Below are 19,438 nucleotides of genomic sequence, written 5' to 3'. Positions count from 1 at the left end.
TCTACAAAAAGTTCGAAATGGTACGTTTCTATCTCTTAGGGATAATCTACGATAGACATTTTCTATCCTTTACTCTTTACGGGAAATAATGGCTTATTTATGAATAATCCTTAGTAAGTAATTATGAATCCTTAGTAAATAATAAGATAAACAAACCTTAGATTTACGTATTTCATGCGATTCACTAATAACTCAGCTATATCGTGCACTACTGAGAGTTTACGATTAATATATCTTTATTTATAATACAACACTATTACATTTAACTAATTACTTCCAAAATTCCGATATGAGTTTCGTTCAAAACGCCATTTTTCGAAAATTCATAAGGAATATCACAGATTAATCGAGCTCTCGACCAATGACGTCGCGTCAATTTGCTGTCGAATGTTGTTTATTTGGCTTTTCTCCTCTTATGGTTGGAATAGAGTGTACTTGATTCTTTGCCTACATTACAACTTTTAACTCGGAGCATAATCTTTAACAAGCAGAAAAATATTGTCTCGTTGTTTCGTTTTTTCAGACCATACCAGTCCAGCCACTATTTCAGTGATGCAGTAATAACGTATATGTAGAACATCTCTGGAGATACCTTAATTGAAGTATATTCATACCTGATCGGCTTACTTCGTGTTTCTGACGTAATGTATTGTTTTGAAACAGCGTTACACGCAGTGATTTTGAGCAGTTACCAAACACATTTTTTTTTTTAATAATTTGATACGTTAACAATCATGCCTTCGGCTTTAATGTCAAGAATCTAAGATTCGACTTTGATCATACGCCTGCATTCAAAAATTTAAATTCGTATCAAAATAACATTGATAAACAAGACAAATCACTGCATTTAAGATTTTATTAAATATAAAAAGCGAATCAATGACCAACTTCTAGGCAGTATATATTAAAAAAAAAAAATATTGTTATCTGACATAATCTGTAATTAAAATGATGGCAAAGCGTAACTCGAAAAGAAAATAAGAGTGCTTGTAAATAGGCGTGCAATTCATATTATCATATAATAACTATTCTCAATTATATTTATCTTAGTGATTTATTTACTAATACCTTATTTCTATATTTATATTCATTATTAATAATTTCGTTAATCATAGTAATAAATTACGCTGTAAACAATAATTTAACCTTAACAGTTCGTACACTGACTTCCGATTATTTTTGTATAAAGGTAGGACGCGCCAAAGGAACACATTCGGTCGTTTTAATAATTCCTGGCACAACGTTACGCTGTCCAAATATTAATAATTGAAGTTTACCAATTATTGGACTGTGCTTTATTTTCATAAAACCCACAAGTGTTAACACGTATCATTCAATACAAGACTATATTTAATATAAAAAAGTGTAGACTTGGTATTTGTCGGCAGGATATATATAAAAAAAATGTACTTTATTGACATACTGTCTTTAAGATGGTGGAAATACAGTTTCTTGCCGGTTCTTCTCGGTAGATCTTTCCGAACCGGTGGTAGCTTTACATTTATTTCTAAACTAAATTGACGATCCAATATTTTGGTTTTGATTTTCGAGCGGAGTCAGCTGTTTTAATTGTATGAAATACCAAACGTCGCCAGCGACTTTGCTCGCGTTTTAGGACTTTGTCGTCATCTAACTTGGAGTTCAAGCCTTCACACCAAATCTTATCAAAACCGGGCCAGCCGTTTGGAGGAGTGAAGCGTGAAAGCACAGAGTAACTACCGGATAACATTGGTGGGAACAAATAAACGACTCCGTACACAATGAAGAATTTATTTTCGATTTAAAGATTTATTTCACCTAATTACAATAAATATTTACACTATATCGAATTATAATTATCAGTCTCTCGTCCTGAGGCCCCAGATGGACGTCCGCCTCGTGCCGATCGTGGGCCTCGCGATGGCGCTGAAACATACCGAGGAATGTTAGCCACAACTAGTATTATCAGGTTACAACATCCCCACCACTCCGACCGCCATGGAGTGCACACGCACACAGTCTATCTGTGCCCACAGATAGACTCACACGCGCGAATATCGCTCTCCACTCTAGTCTAGTTGCGGTCGTCATATCCTCGTTCTCTGGTGAGGTACCCCCCACTCATCAGATATTCTATCGTCAAACAATACTTAAGTTTGTTGTGGTCCGGTTTGAAGGGTGAGCCAGTGTAACTACAGGCACAAGGGACGTAACATCTCAGCTCCCAAGGTTGGTGACGCTCTGGTGTGATGAGAGAAATCAACATCAGTGTCTATGGGCGGTGGTGACCACTTACCAACAGGTGTCCATTTACTGTTCTGTATAAATAAAAAATGGCCAAATAATGATATGTGGTCACCATATCTCATTCGATCTTAACACGATTCAACTTACCTGAACATAAATTGATTGAGTTGTATCGCGGGGAGAGCCTTCCTCAGAGTGTTCAGGGAGCCACTCTGCAGCATTCCCCACACCTCGAGATACTGCAGGGACGTCATGCTGCTCAGCTTCCTGGAGTACAATCGGTGAGGTCACATACTCGGTAAGTGCTTTATGTATTTGTGTATGGGATCGGTCGTTAGGTGTTAGGCCTAATACTGACTCGACTGGAATCGTTAAGTTGGATGATTAATCCAGGCTGCCACTAACAAGGCCCCTCTTAATCGGTGTAGGGGGTGCAAACGCACTGAGATTATGGTAAAGACTGAGACCATCGATGAGGCACCCGGAAAGTCTCTTAAAAATCTATCTCGGGGAGAGGGGAGATCGCCAGAACACAAGTGTCTTTTAGAAATTACTACTGACAATGTTTTGGTAAATACGGATAAAAAAACCCCCAAGACACAATCAGAATCGTCCGCACAGTCTCCACAAATGCCGGAGAGTTCGTACGGGAGAACTGAAAACATTACGTCAAGAACGTTACCAGAGGATGGGTCGTATTGTCGTACTCTCGGTGGCGTCTATGGGCTTGTTTTGTTGTCTTAAGACTTGATATGCAACGCAACGTGTGACGTTGGTTTGGTTTCCATGGATGTAACGCCGCGTTCGGGTGCAACCATTCGTTGCTGAAACCAGTCGCCACAACGGACATATTGGGGGGGCGGACAGTACGCACATGAGCGAGTGCGGCGGCAGCAGGTAGCAGCGGCTGAGCGCGAGGTGCTCGAGGCGGGTGAGCGCCAGCAGCGCCGTCAGCGCCGACACGCCCAGGCGGGAACAGTCCGACACGTCGAGGTCCAGCAGCCGCGGGCAGCGAGCCACCAGCGCCGCCACCACTGGGGGGGCACTGGGTTAGTTCTCGGTCATTTGGGGCAATATATTTTATAGATTCGGATGTGCTCTTTGCGAATGTTCGCGCCGCAGTGTCGGGGGAGTGGCGCTCAAAACGGTTCTTTGTGAGTAACTTTCACGATAAAAGTAGTTTTGTAATGTTATATCAATCCCTGCTACTAAAACAGTCTTCGCTAGTATTCAGTTTGATAATAGATCTGCCTATTTATATAATAAAATAAATAAATACGTTGATATATATTCAAAAACTTGTAGAGAGTGTAAAATTAAAATAATAAAATGGATAAAATCTTTAAGTTTTCAAGAAACGGAAATTTTTGTAGAATATGGGAACTAGCATTCATATCCTACTCACACCAACATGCACATACAACACACACACATACACACACACACACACATTTTAATCCCACATTCGCTTCCTTTTTGGTAGTTACTTCTCTTATTATTACTTTTTTATATTGTTTCATTATTATTGTTGTACCTTAAATATCTTGTATACTTGTACCTAATTCGTGATATGGAAGAGCGGAGTTTCCTGGCACAGGCTTTTCATAAGCTTAAAAGGAGACTCCAACAACTTCATATTTAAGTACAAACTTGTTAAATAAAACATACTTTTTACTTTTACTTTTTATACTTTTTTTTTTTACTTTACTTTGTAAAATAATGAACTATAGAAATATTCCAACAATTTATGCAGTAACCTTTATTTTATTGTAATATCAATAATTCCAGCGTACGAGCGCCGCAATGTTCTCTCCAGCATTCCAGGCAAAACTGCCAACTGACGTAAGAAGGGGGGGCGTTTATATGGAACTCATATCCACTAAACGACCGGCGGTGCCCTCTCCGAGCCATCGCAGGGCGCCGCTGGGTGAGTCAAAGGTGGCCGTTTATCATAAAATAACTTTTTTAAAACTCACTGTCGTCAGTCATGACCCTCGCTCCGCTGACGTTCAGCCTCTGCAGTTTCGGCGGTAACATCGTCACGAGCACGTTCAGCGCGGCCTCGCTCAGGTTGCACCACGATATGTTCAGGGACTGCAGACTGGAACACGCATGTAGACATTAATAGTGGGAGGGGGGGTCATGTCCTACCTAGGAGTTCAGCTTCATGCCAGATTTCATCAAACTCAACACGCGGACAGACAAAGTTGCTTTTGCATTTGTAATATTTTTAGAAGATTGGCTGAAGAAGAAGAAACTCTACAACGGTCACCTATCAGCTGTATACATAAATATATGTATAATATATTTTAAAGAGAATACTTCCTATTTACCCCTACTTTGAGCTTATCACTTGTATCAGGAGTGGGAGCGACAATAGCCCAAGGAGTCACGATCGAATATATCTTACCCCGCACATCCTTCCAGCATACACGTCAACCCCTCGGCGGTGATCCCCTGAGCCATCGTCAGGTTGAGCGTCTCCAAGTTTGTGCATTTGCCTGAAAGTCGACACATTCATCGTCAGTGACGTGTTACGCGACACGAAACATGGGATATGTTAACAACAGTTAAAGCGTACAGACGTCAACACGAGCTCCCTATCTCACTCTCATAGTCAGAGTACAATCATTAGACATTAACGAACGCTAACTCATCGCGAGCGTACCGAGGAGTCGCTGCGCGTGCGCAGTGAGCGCGACGCTCTCGAGGCTGAGCTTGCGCAGCGCGGGGCAGGCGAGCAGCGCGTGCTCCAGCGTGCGCGCGTCCAGCGAGCACATGCTCAGGTCCAGGTACTGCACGCGCGAGGGGGGGCACGCCGCCGGCGCCCACGCGCCTATCTGGGGGGGCGGAGCCATTATAGCATTTTTGGAACATTTATTTTGTATAATTATATAATATATAAGTATTCATTGAGTATTCATTGAGTCATTCAATGCAATAAAAATAATCTCACCTCGGAACTGGCGAGTCTGACGATGACGGGCTTCCTGGCCAATATCCTGCCTAGGGCATCCTTCGCTAGAGTCTTGTTGCCTAAATCTAACCTCTGCCAGAGCGTCTCGTCGCAGGCTAGTCTGTATAACCTGAAATATAGAGAAAACATTGGTCTAGATTCTATCATCTGTTCAGAGAACTGTCTGTTTGAGTGAACTCCTCCTCTCTCTCTTTCTCTATCATATATAGTTTTACATACGATTACTTAAGCAATATTTTTGTTATTGTTCAATTTATATCTTGTAATTAAATTAACTGTTATTTAATAGATAACTTACGTAGAATTACTGGAACTTTTAAGAAAAGGCTATTCATTTATTACGCAAGACGATTTAGGAGGGGAGGGGTGGGAAGGAGTCTCGATAGTTCTTACGTAAGATCAAAAAAATGCGCAAACATTAAAATAAACCAAACATGTATTCATTTTTTCCTTTAGATTCATACGTAATAAATATTAAACTGGGGGGGAGGGGATCGGCCTACTCTTATTTTTCTTATAATAGGGGGGAAGGGGTCAAAAACAAGCGAAAAGAGTCTTAAGTGTTAAATCATTGGCCGGTATTTGTATGATTATTTAAATAATATTCCTCGACTATTCATCGAATAAGCAATCGTATCAATAGTAGAGCTCTAGATGTAGCTTACCTCTTGCAAACGAGAGCGCAATGAGCCAGAGCCCTCTTCGGCAGCCAGCGGAGCACAGACAGCACCAACTCGTCCGGTAACATGGAGAATGTATCCCTGCTGGACGCCAAGGCTCCGATCACGCTCACGGGCTCCTCTGATGGACCTGAATAATCACATATGGATTTATATAACAGTCTCACTGTCATGTACAAACTATACTATCTGGATCTTATTTAAAATCTATAATAATATTATAGATGTGAAAGGAAATCCGTCGACTTGGTGGTAGGGCTTTGTGCAAGCCCGTCTGGGTAGGTACCACCCACTCATCAGATAGTCTACCGCCAAACAGCAGTACTCAACTAAACTGGAAGCCTTACACAACCCGTGCGAGCAAGACGGATAGATATTAAAGGAAAAAACGACTCACGTTCAATTTCCTTAAGTTTCTTGCCGCTTGTGGTTGTAGCGCTGTACCCGGAGCTCGTGTGTTTGTAGCCAGCGCTGACTGACTGACCCAGGGGGGTTTCCTCTTCTATCAAGTAAGCACTGGTCAGGGTCGTGTCCAGCAATTGTTCTGTTGGTTGGAGGGGTACTGGAATGTTGAAAAGATATTATTTAAAATTGCATGTTTGGAAGGAAGAACTTTATCGAATGAAACGAATCTTTAGTGACCGCGACATTTTTATAATGTATACTAATATTAAAAATCCGAAAGTACCTCTTCTGTCTGTCTGTTGGTATTTTTTTATTTGACCAAATTTGACATGAAGCAAGCTTGAACTCCAAGGTATGGTACTTTTTAATGGCATTTTACACACTAACTACTAAAATCCAAGCAAAGCCGCGTGCGCCAACTTGTGTTCCATATGTTTGTGTGTTAACAAGGGTATAGCTATGTACATATATATCTTGTACGTGTTACACGGACTCGCTTTTCAAAAAGGAGAACGACAACATAAACATTTGTGTGTTTGTGCGTGCGTGCGTGATATTTGCTTACATTTATCACAGCTCCTGGGGCTCTTCCGTGACGGTCCGGGGCTCGACTTCCCCGGGGGGCTGATAACTCGGGATATGTTTGGGTTCACATTTTCTATATCACGTTTTCTTTTAAGTTGTCTATGCTGAAATCAAAGAAAAGATTATCGAGACATTCAAACGCAAATACGTAACGTACAAACTAACATACACTATGATTAAATACATATATGTCGTTCAAGAGTATATAGCGAGCCAGCAATTGTTACCACCGCAACCACTCGTAAAAAATGTTATTTTGGTATACACGTGTATACGTCACCGTAAGATTACAAACATCGTTAGATTACAGTCTATCTCGTCAGACTGTAATCTGTCGAATTATTGTGAACCGTGAAATGTGATTGCAATTTAACGCATGATTTTTCGCTATATTGTAATCTATCGATGGGTATATTATGCAAATGTATTAATTATACTGTATGCATATTATAATAGAGAAAATATTTATTACATAAGACATACGGGGACTACATACCCATGACAAGCCATGGTACCTAGTCTTAACTAATATTACAAATACGAAAGTAAGACAGACAGACAGAGGTCTGTCTTCTTCGCATTTAAACCGCTGAACCGATTTAGATGGAATTCGGTGTGGATATAGTTTGATTACCGGAGAAGGACATAGGTTAGTTTTTATCACGGAATTATACCTTGTCGCTGTGAAATGGGGGTTGGAAATATGTATGGGGGATTAATCATTTGAGTATCATCGTAAGTAAGGAATATAAAACTCGTAATAAATTAAATAATGTGGAACTTAGATATTTTTGTGGATTTTTGACCAATCAGACAATTATTAATTAGACGACAATTATTAGGGTTCCGTACTTAGAGACAAAACGGGACCCTATTACTAAGACTCCCCTGTCCGTCTGTCACCAGGCTGTATCTCTTTTTTTTTATGATACAGGTAGGCGGATGAGCAAATGGGCCACCTGATGGTATGTGGTTACCACCGCCTATAGACAAAGGCACTGTAAGAAATATTAACCATTGCTTACATCACCAATATGCCATCAACCTTGGGAACTAAGATGTTATCTCCCTTGTGCCTTATGCCTGTTACATTGGCTCACTCATCCTTCCAACCGGAACTCTACAATATTGAGTACTGCTGCAGAGTATCTGATGAGTGGGTGGTACCTACCCAGACGGGCTTGCACGAAGCCCTACCACCGATTAAATCTCATGAACCGTGATAGTTAGACAATTGAATTTTTTACAGATGATAAATTTCTGTTGCCACTATAACAACACAAAAATAAATGGGGTGTCCCATATTACAAACATGATATTTTTGCCGTTTTTATAGATAAATGGTACGGAACCCTCCGTGTGTGAGTCCGATTCGCACTTGGGCGGGTTTTCTAATTAGGTCGTAGGTAAACCTTATCTAAAATTAATCTATAATTATCATTGAGAGTTTATTTAGTAGTAAATACACAACAAATATTATAAATGCAAAAGTATCTCTGTCTGGCACGCCTTCAGACACTGAACAGATTTTGATGAAATTTGGTACTAAGATTCAGTCCCAAGAAATGACAGGCTATCGCTTTAGGAAGGTAAAGTGGGGGTTAAAGTTTGAGTGCTTTAAAAAAGAATCGCAAGGAGAAAGAAGCTTTCATGAGAGATAGCAATTAATTGAAAACATCAATAAACTTACTGTATTATTCGTTGGATCACAGTTATTTTCACCATCCTCCGGCTCTAGTAAACTGACACCCATCTCTTGTAATACCTAGAAGTAAATTAAATTTTATTGTATTTATAAATTATTTATTTACTGTTAAGTAATATTAATTAATCTGTAATTAAAATGTTGGCAAAGCGTAACTCGAAAAGAAAATAAGAGTGCTTGGAAATAGGCGTGCAATTCATATTATAATAAAATTCCTCTGTTATTTTTAACTTGATATATAAGGCATATGTTAACAAGTAGCACATAGGCGCCCAGCTATTATGGCATATAATAACTAATCTCAATTATATTTATCTTAGTGATTTATTTATGTAAAAGAAAGTTATTTGTTAATTGACTGCTGCAAGTTATTTGTACTGTATATTTATATAAGTTGTATGTATCACTCTTGAAATAATTTAATAACGTTTTTCTCTTTATTGGTTAAGTTAAGAATTAAAGTAAAACAATACAGTAATGTAAAATAATGTTATAACAACGTTCCCGCTTCCAGCGTATCCAGAAGAGAGCTTAAATTTCCCGCCAATGTTTTCTTTTTTTTTTTAATGTTGCCCGCTTCAAAAATCGTAGCGACAACATTTACTAATACCTTATTTCTATATTTATATTCATTATTAATAATTTCGTTAATCATAGTAATAAATTACGCTGTGAACAATAATTTAACCTTAACAGTTCGTACACTGACTTCCGATTATTTTTGTATAAAGGTAGGACGCGCCAAAGGAACACATTCGGTCGTTTTAATAATTCCTGGCACAACGTTACGCTGTCCAAATATTAATAATTGAAGTTTACCAATTATTGGACTGTGCTTTATTTTCATAAAACCCACAAGTGTTAACACGTATCATTCAATACAAGACTGTATTTAAGATAAAAAAGTGTAGACTTGGTATTTGTCGGCAGGATATATATAAAAAAAATGTACTTTATTGACATACTGTCTTTAAGATGGTGGAAATACAGTTTCTTGCCGGTTCTTCTCGGTAGATCTTTCCGAACCGGTGGTAGCTTTACATTTATTTCAAAACTAAATTGACGATCCAATATTTTGGTTTTGATTTTCGAGCGGAGTCAGCTGTTCTAATTGTATGAAATACCAAACGTCGCCAGCGACTTTGCTCGCGTTTTAGGGCTTGGTGTCATCTAACTTCCTTGGAGTTCAAGCCTTCATAGCAAACCCCATCGAAACCGGTCCAGCCGTTTGGAGGAGTGAAGCGTGAAAGCACAGAGTAACTACCGGATAACATTGGTGGGTACAAATAAACGACTCCGTACACAATGAAGAATTTATTTTCGATTTAAAGATTTATTTCACCTAATTACAATAAATATTTACACTATATCGAATTATAATTATCAGTCTCTCGTCCTGAGGCCCCAGATGGACGTCCGCCTCGTGCCGATCGTGGGCCTCGCGATGGCGCTGAAACATACCGAGGAATGTTAGCCACAATTAGTATTATCAGGTTACAACATCCCCACCACTCCGACCGCCATGGAGTGCACACGCACACAGGGGCACAGATATTTAGACTCACACGCGCGAATATCGCTCTCCACTCTTGTCAGACCAGTTGCGGTCGTCATATCCTCGTTCACTGGGTGGGAGGGCTCTGCCAGCCCGACTGGGTAGGCACCCCCCACTCATCAGATATTCTATCGCCAAACAACATTTAAGTTTGTTGTGGTCCGGTTTGAAGGGTGAGCCAGTGTAACTACAGGCACAAGGGACGTAACATCTCAGCTCCCAAGGTTGGTGACGCTTTGGTGTGATGAGAGAAATCAACATCAGTGTCTATGGGCAGTGGTGACCACTTACCATCAAAAAATGGCCGCATCATGATATGTGGTCACCATATCTCATTCGATCTTAACACGATTCAACTTACCTGAACATAAATTGATTGAGTTGTATCGCGGGGAGAGCCTTCCTCAGAGTGTTCAGGGAGCCACTCTGCAGCATTCCCCACACCTCGAGATACTGCAGGGACGTCATGCTGCTCAGCTTCCTGGAGTACAATCGGTGAGGTCACATACTCGGTAAGTGCTTTATGTATTTGTGTATGGGATCGGTCGTTAGGTGTTAGGCCTAATACTGACTCGACTGGAATCGTTAAGTTGGATGATTAATCCAGGCTGCCACTAACAAGGCCCCTCTTAATCGGTGTAGGGGGTGCAAACGCACTGAGATTATGGTAAAGACTGAGACCATCGATGAGGCACCCGGAAAGTCTCTTAAAAATCTATCTCGGGGAGAGGGGAGATCGCCAGAACACAAGTGTCTTTTAGAAATTACTACTGACAATGTTTTGGTAAATACGGATAAAAAAACCCCCAAGACACAATCAGAATCGTCCGCACAGTCTCCACAAATGCCGGAGAGTTCGTACGGGAGAACTGAAAACATTACGTCAAGAACGTTACCAGAGGATGGGTCGTATTGTCGTACTCTCGGTGGCGTCTATGGGCTTGTTTTGTTGTCTTAAGACTTGATATGCAACGCAACGTGTGACGTTGGTTTGGTTTCCATGGATGTAACGCCGCGTTCGGGTGCAACCATTCGTTGCTGAAACCAGTCGCCACAACGGACATATTGGGGGGGCGGACAGTACGCACATGAGCGAGTGCGGCGGCAGCAGGTAGCAGCGGCTGAGCGCGAGGTGCTCGAGGCGGGTGAGCGCCAGCAGCGCCGTCAGCGCCGACACGCCCAGGCGGGAACAGTCCGACACGTCGAGGTCCAGCAGCCGCGGGCAGCGAGCCACCAGCGCCGCCACCACTGGGGGGGCACTGGGTTAGTTCTCGGTCATTTGGGGCAATATATTTTATAGATTCGGATGTGCTCTTTGCGAATGTTCGCGCCGCAGTGTCGGGGGAGTGGCGCTCAAAACGGTTCTTTGTGAGTAACTTTCACGATAAAAGTAGTTTTGTAATGTTATATCAATCCCTGCTACTAAAACAGTCTTCGCTAGTATTCAGTTTGATAATAGATCTGCCTATTTATATAATAAAATAAATAAATACGTTGATATATATTCAAAAACTTGTAGAGAGTGTAAAATTAAAATAATAAAATGGATAAAATCTTTAAGTTTTCAAGAAACGGAAATTTTTGTAGAATATGGGAACTAGCATTCATATCCTACTCACACCAACATGCACATACAACACACACACATACACACACACACACACATTTTAATCCCACATTCGCTTCCTTTTTGGTAGTTACTTCTCTTATTATTACTTTTTTATATTGTTTCATTATTATTGTTGTACCTTAAATATCTTGTATACTTGTACCTAATTCGTGATATGGAAGAGCGGAGTTTCCTGGCACAGGCTTTTCATAAGCTTAAAAGGAGACTCCAACAACTTCATATTTAAGTACAAACTTGTTAAATAAAACATACTTTTTACTTTTACTTTTTATACTTTTTTTTTTTACTTTACTTTGTAAAATAATGAACTATAGAAATATTCCAACAATTTATGCAGTAACCTTTATTTTATTGTAATATCAATAATTCCAGCGTACGAGCGCCGCAATGTTCTCTCCAGCATTCCAGGCAAAACTGCCAACTGACGTAAGAAGGGGGGGCGTTTATATGGAACTCATATCCACTAAACGACCGGCGGTGCCCTCTCCGAGCCATCGCAGGGCGCCGCTGGGTGAGTCAAAGGTGGCCGTTTATCATAAAATAACTTTTTTAAAACTCACTGTCGTCAGTCATGACCCTCGCTCCGCTGACGTTCAGCCTCTGCAGTTTCGGCGGTAACATCGTCACGAGCACGTTCAGCGCGGCCTCGCTCAGGTTGCACCACGATATGTTCAGGGACTGCAGACTGGAACACGCATGTAGACATTAATAGTGGGAGGGGGGGTCATGTCCTACCTAGGAGTTCAGCTTCATGCCAGATTTCATCAAATTCAACACGCGGACAGACAAAGTTGCTTTTGCATTTGTAATATTTTTAGAAGATTGGCTGAAGAAGAAGAAACTCTACAACGGTCACCTATCAGCTGTATACATAAATATATGTATAATATATTTTAAAGAGAATACTTCCTATTTACCCCTACTTTGAGCTTATCACTTGTATCAGGAGTGGGAGCGACAATAGCCCAAGGAGTCACGATCGAATATATCTTACCCCGCACATCCTTCCAGCATACACGTCAACCCCTCGGCGGTGATCCCCTGAGCCATCGTCAGGTTGAGCGTCTCCAAGTTTGTGCATTTGCCTGAAATTCGACACATTCATCGTCAGTGACGTGTTACGCGACACGAAACATGGGATATGTTAACAACAGTTAAAGCGTACAGACGTCAACACGAGCTCCCTATCTCACTCTCATAGTCAGAGTACAATCATTAGACATTAACGAACGCTAACTCATCGCGAGCGTACCGAGGAGTCGCTGCGCGTGCGCAGTGAGCGCGACGCTCTCGAGGCTGAGCTTGCGCAGCGCGGGGCAGGCGAGCAGCGCGTGCTCCAGCGTGCGCGCGTCCAGCGAGCACATGCTCAGGTCCAGGTACTGCACGCGCGAGGGGGGGCACGCCGCCGGCGCCCACGCGCCTATCTGGGGGGGCGGAGCCATTATAGCATTTTTGGAACATTTACTTTGTATAATTATATAATATATAAGTATTCATTGAGTGTGGAATTCGCAATAAAAATAATCTCACCTCGGAACTGGCGAGTCTGACGATGACGGGCTTCCTGGCCAATATCCTGCCTAGGGCATCCTTCGCTAGAGTCTTGTTGCCTAAATCTAACCTCTGCCAGAGCGTCTCGTCGCAGGCTAGTCTGTATAACCTGAAATATAGAGAAAACATTGGTCTAGATTCTATCATCTGTTCAGAGAACTGTCTGTTTGAGTGAACTGGCAGGCAACCTATCTCACCCTTTCTGGAAGGGGTCAAAAACAAGCGAAAATAGTCTTAAGTGTTAAATCATTGGCCGGTATTTGTATGATTATTTAAATAATATTCCTCAACTATTCATCGAATAAGCAATCGTATCAATAGTAGAGCTCTAAATGTAGCTTACCTCTTGCAAACGAGAGCGCAATGAGCCAGAGCCCTCTTCGGCAGCCAGCGGAGCACAGACAGCACCAACTCGTCCGGTAACATGGAGAATGTATCCCTGCTGGACGCCAAGGCTCCGATCACGCTCACGGGCTCCTCTGATGGACCTGAATAATCACATATGGATTTATATAACAGTCTCACTGTCATGTACAAACTATACTATCTGGATCTTATTTAAAATCTATAATAATATTATAGATGTGAAAGGAAATCCGTCGACTTGGTGGTAGGGCTTTGTGCAAGCCCGTCTGGGTAGGTACCACCCACTCATCAGATAGTCTACCGCCAAACAGCAGTACTCAACTAAACTGGAAGCCTTACACAACCCGTGCGAGCAAGACGGATAGATATTAAAGGAAAAAACGACTCACGTTCAATTTCCTTAAGTTTCTTGCCGCTTGTGGTTGTAGCGCTGTACCCGGAGCTCGTGTGTTTGTAGCCAGCGCTGACTGACTGACCCAGGGGGGTTTCCTCTTCTATCAAGTAAGCACTGGTCAGGGTCGTGTCCAGCAATTGTTCTGTTGGTTGGAGGGGTACTGGAATGTTGAAAAGATATTATTTAAAATTGCACGTTTGGAAGGAAGAACTTTATCGAATGATACACTAGAGATATCAATCTTTAATGACCGCGACATTTTCATAATGTATACTAATATTAAAAATCCGAAAGTACCTCTTCTGTCTGTCTGTTGGTATTTTTTGTATTGATCAAATTTGATATGAAGCAAGATTGAACTCCGAGGAAGGACTATACTATAGGCTACTTTTTTAAGGCATTTTACACACTAACTACTAAAATCCAAGCAAAGCCGCGTGCGCCAACTTGTGTTCCATATGTTTGTGTGTTAACAAGGGTATAGCTATGTACATATATATCTTGTACGTGTTACACGGACTCGCTTTTCAAAAAGGAGAACGACAACATAAACATTTGTGTGTTTGTGCGTGCGTGCGTGATATTTGCTTACATTTATCACAGCTCCTGGGGCTCTTCCGTGACGGTCCGGGGCTCGACTTCCCCGGGGGGCTGATAACTCGGGATATGTTTGGGTTCACATTTTCTATATCACGTTTTCTTTTAAGTTGTCTATGCTGAAATCAAAGAAAAGATTATCGAGACATTCAAACGCAAATACGTAACGTACAAACTAACATACACTATGATTAAATAAATATATGTCGTTCAAGAGTATATAGCGAGCCAGCAATTGTTACCACCGCAACCACTCGTAAAAAATGTTATTTTCGTATATACGTGTATACGTCACCGTAAGATTACAAACATCGTTAGATTACAATCTATCTCGTCAGATTGTAAACTGTCGAAATATTGTGAACCGTGAAATATGATTGCAATTTAACGTATTATTTTTCGCTATATTGTAATCTATCGATGGGAAGCGGGCAAATTGTGAACTGGCGTAGAACGGAATGCATCTCGCGCGCTGATTGGTTGAACGTTATGTGCCCCCCGCCTCCCCGGCATCCGCCATATTATTTCACCGTAAAATTTAAATACCGTTAGATTATAATCTATTTCGCGCCATTGTAATAGAACGCGTTTATTCAATTTACAATAAAATATGAATAATTTCGATACTTCATAATATTTGTGTTAGGTTTTTTTTTAGCATTAGCAGCCTGTAAATTTTCCCACTGCTGGGCTAAAGGCCTCTTCTCTCTTTGAGGAGAAGGTTTTGGAGCATATTCCAAGACGCTGCTCCAATGCGGGTTGGCGGAATACACATGTGGCAGAATTTCGTTGAAATTAGACACATGCAGGTTTCCTCACGATGTTTTCCTTCACCGCCGAGCACGAGATGAATTATAGACACAAATTAAGCACATGGAAATTCAGTGGTCATTAGTCAGTGCCTGCCTGGGTTTGAACCCGAAATCATCGGTCAAGATGCACGCGTTCTAACCACTGGGACATCTCGGCTCACATGTATTAATTATACTGTATGCACATTATAGTAGAGAAAATATTTATTACATAAGACATACGGGGACTACATACCCATGACAAGCCATGGTACCTAGTCTTAACTAATATTACAAATACGAAAGTAACTCTGTCTGTCTTCTTCGCATTTAAACCGCTGAACCGATTTAGATGGAATTCGGTGTGGATATAGTTTGATTACCGGAGAAGGACATAGGTTAGTTTTTATCACGGAATTATACCTTGTCGCTGTTAAATGGGGCTTGGAAATATGTATGGGGGATTAATCATTTGAGTATCATCGTAAGTAAGGAATATAAAACTCGTAATAAATTAAATAATGTGGAACTTAGATATTTTTTGTGGATTTCTGACCAATCAGACAATTATTAATTAGACGACAATTATTAGGGTTCCGTACTTAGAGACAAAACGGGACCCTATTACTAAGACTCCCCTGTCCGTCTGTCACCAGGCTGTATATCTTTTTTTTTTATGATACAGGTAGGCGGACGAGCACATGGGCCACCTGATGGTATGTGGTTACCACCGCCTATAGACAAAGGCGCTGTAAGAAATATTAACCATTGCTTACATCACCAATATGCCATCAACCTTGGGAACTAAGATGTTATCTCCCTTGTGCCTTATGCCTGTTACATTGGCTCACTCATTCTTCCAACCGGAACTCTACAATATTGAGTACTGCTGCAGAATATCTGATGAGTGGGTGGTACCTACCCAGACGGCTTGCACGAAGCCCTACCACCAAGTAAATCTCATGAACCGTGATAGTTAGACAATTTAATTTTTTACAGATGATAAATTTCTGTTGCCACTATAACAACACAAAAATAAATGGGGTGTCCCATATTACAAACATGATATTTTTGCCGTTTTTATAGATAAATGGTACGGAACCCTCCGTGTGTGAGTCCGATTCGCACTTGGGCGGGTTTTCTAATTAGGTCGTAGGTAAACCTTATCTAAAATTAATCTATAATTATCATTAAGAGTTTAATTAGTAGTAAATACACTACTAAATACACAACAAATATTATAAATGCAAAAGTATCTCTGTCTGGCACGCCTTCAGACACTGAACAGATTTTGATGTAATTTGGTACTAAGATTCAGTCCCAAGAAATGACAGGCTATCGCTTTTGGAAGGTAAAGTGGGGGTTAAAGTTTGAGTGCTTTAAAAAATAATCGCAAGGAGAAAGAAGCTTTCATGAGAGATAGCAAGCTTAATTGAAAACATCAATAAACTTACTGTATTATTCGTTGGATCACAGTTATTTTCACCATCCTCCGGCTCTAGTAAACTGACACCCATCTCTTGTAATACCTAGAAGTAAATTAAATTTTATTGTATTTATAAATTATTTATTTACTTAACAGTTTATGTATTGTTATCATGAATGTATGTTCAATTGATGGTATATAACATTAGGTATTCTGAATTCAAAGAACAAAGATTAATATTGTTGTGTTCTGGTCTGAATGGGGAGCCAGTGTAACTACAGGCACTATGGACATACATTTTTTTTGAATTACTAATGCAATTTTTTTTTTGAGTGCCTAACAAACCTAATACTCACTTTTGTATTGTAAAGTATCTGTTAATGATTGTTAATATGTGTGATAAAATAAGATGTTGTCTATGTGTGTGTAACAAAATGGAATGAGTGCAATTTGATATCAAACATTGTCATGATATGTATTCAAGCCGAAGCAAGCAACGCTGAATTTGTGTTTAAATAATAAATACATATTGGACAACATCACATACAATACTCTGATCCTAATTTAAGTAGCTAAAGCACTTGTGTTATGGAAGATCAGAAGTAACGACAGTACCACAAACACCCAGACCCGAGACAACATAGAAAACTAATGAACTTTTTCTACATCGGCTCGGCCGGGAATCGAGCCTAGGACGTCAGAGTGGCGTACCATGAAAACCGGTGTAGACACTACTCGACCATGGAGGTCGTCAAATTGTGTTTATAATTGAAGGGTATACTGTAGTTTGTATATTGATATTTAAATGAGCCTGTTACATAATATTTAATATTTTAAAGACATATCTGGACATTTTTTGAACTCATAACATAGTTTTATCTTTTAAATGTATTTTTATTTAAATGTTGCTAAAGTTCACTACCGAGTTTCTTGCTGGTTTCTTTTCATTAGAATAAAACTGGAGATAGTTATGAACAATACAGTTGTATAAAATGACGATTCAAGTGCTCATAGAAGGCTACTTTAATAACTTATCAAGTAAGTTTTGATTTGATCAGTGTTTCTGTGGGTTGGTACATTACTTTATAACATGGTCCATTAAGTATCAGAGAGAGTTTTTTTCTATAAGTCTCTAGGTTGTCGTGCATCGAGATCACCCATCGTCGAGTAGACATAACAACCCCTTGTATTATAATTATTAACATATCCATACATTACTAATGCACTTTGGAAACAGATGTTACGTTCCTTGTCATGTGTCTGTCGTTACACTGGCTCACAAAATATTCGAACCACAACACAACAATACTGAGTATTGCATTTTAACAGTAGAATATGCGCTGAGTGAAGAGAACTTGCAAAAGGCTTGACCGATATCCGGGAATGGAGGAATAATCTCTAACCTTAGCCGGACATTGGAGATATTAACACTTTACAGGGTAATAAATATATTATAATATTTATTTAACTATTCCATAGTTATCTTTACTACCTTAGGATTATCAAAGAAATGAATAAAGGTATTCTGTTCAGAGGATATGCTGTGTAGGACTAAATCCAAGCACTTTTATCATATATATAACCCTGTACAATGTTTATTTTAAGTTTTGAATTGATATATAGGAAGGTACATTGATCTGCGGAATTTGAATATAGAATTGAATAGGGATGTTTTTTTATTAAGAATTTAGTGAAGTCGATCACTTGGTGTAAGAAACACGGACTCCTAATAGATTTTTGTATGTAAATTCGACTTAAATTACTAAGCACATATATCGTGCTTCAATAAGTTATCTTCCAGCACTGAGTTCCTTCGTTAAATGCTTTTTAAGATACACATCAAATATCGATGTTATATCTGTGCTATTTTTACGTTTTACCAACAAAATATTAACCTTCTAGAGTTTTTCTAGATCAGGATGCGCAGTAATTATATTTTACAGCGAATTTTAGCCGAAGGTGTGGTTAACAAAAAAAGCGGGAAGGAATTATGTTTACTCACTTCAGTATCCGTTCTTCGGTCCATCAGACTCCAAGATTTGCGCGCTGAGGTGTCTAAACGCATTCTTTTCCTAAAACACACACAGATTCCTTGAATATTCACACGAATTCAGATGGAAATATAAAATTGACACGTTATAAACATTTGGCGCCTTTTAACTTTGGCGCTCAAAATCAGCTGTCAGAGACAGGTGAGCTAGAATTTATCAATTTTAACACAAAAAGTACTCAGCTAACCGAGGACTTTCGATCACATCGAGAGCAGAAGAAGTGTGGTCATCTTCTACACTGTTTACATTCATTTTAATTATATTTTTAACTCTTATAATGATCAAAGAAAGGACGTCATCACTATTCAATAATTTGACGAAATTAGAAAAAAGAATAGACAACATTCAACAAATTATTTGAAAAGAAACCAGTGTTGCAAGCTTTAAATAAATATTCAAAAATATAGCTGTCATATTTTAAAATATTACATTTCTTCTTTCATTATTTTTTTTGTTGTAAAATAAAATTAAATTTACATATTTAATTGTTATGTATTTT

The 19,438-nt window shown here is 39.8% G+C and overlaps 2 protein-coding genes across 2 annotated transcripts; both read right to left on the bottom strand.

The window, feature by feature from the left end:
- Positions 1-1,760: 1,760 nt before the first annotated feature.
- On the bottom strand, positions 1,761-9,852 carry LOC125075428 (S-phase kinase-associated protein 2-like). The gene is made up of 12 exons (XM_047687169.1): positions 9,754-9,852; positions 8,564-8,638; positions 6,854-6,977; positions 6,281-6,445; positions 5,869-6,013; positions 5,183-5,312; positions 4,895-5,066; positions 4,637-4,727; positions 4,203-4,327; positions 3,101-3,260; positions 2,374-2,493; positions 1,761-1,905 (listed from the first exon to the last, which is right to left on the bottom strand). The coding sequence occupies exons 1-12, from the start codon at positions 9,850-9,852 to the stop codon at positions 1,839-1,841; spliced, it is 1,473 nt and encodes a 490-aa protein (XP_047543125.1). The 3' UTR covers positions 1,761-1,838.
- A 37-nt stretch (positions 9,853-9,889) lies between these two features.
- LOC125075220 (S-phase kinase-associated protein 2-like) lies at positions 9,890-19,266 on the bottom strand. Its single transcript, XM_047686911.1, has 13 exons — positions 19,127-19,266; positions 18,891-18,960; positions 16,917-16,991; positions 14,667-14,790; positions 14,070-14,234; positions 13,658-13,802; positions 13,294-13,423; positions 13,016-13,187; positions 12,758-12,848; positions 12,324-12,448; positions 11,222-11,381; positions 10,495-10,614; positions 9,890-10,028 (listed from the first exon to the last, which is right to left on the bottom strand). Exons 1-13 carry the CDS (start codon positions 19,189-19,191, stop codon positions 9,962-9,964), a joined length of 1,509 nt encoding a protein of 502 aa, XP_047542867.1. The 5' UTR covers positions 19,192-19,266; the 3' UTR covers positions 9,890-9,961.
- Positions 19,267-19,438: the final 172 nt, after the last annotated feature.

Source organism: Vanessa atalanta, chromosome 30 (genome assembly GCF_905147765.1).
Source record: "Vanessa atalanta chromosome 30, ilVanAtal1.2, whole genome shotgun sequence".
In the NCBI taxonomy this organism is placed as follows: Eukaryota; Metazoa; Arthropoda; class Insecta; order Lepidoptera; family Nymphalidae; genus Vanessa; species Vanessa atalanta.
The sequence above is the reverse complement of the archived record's forward strand: the minus strand, read 5'-3'. Positions and strand labels throughout refer to the sequence as shown.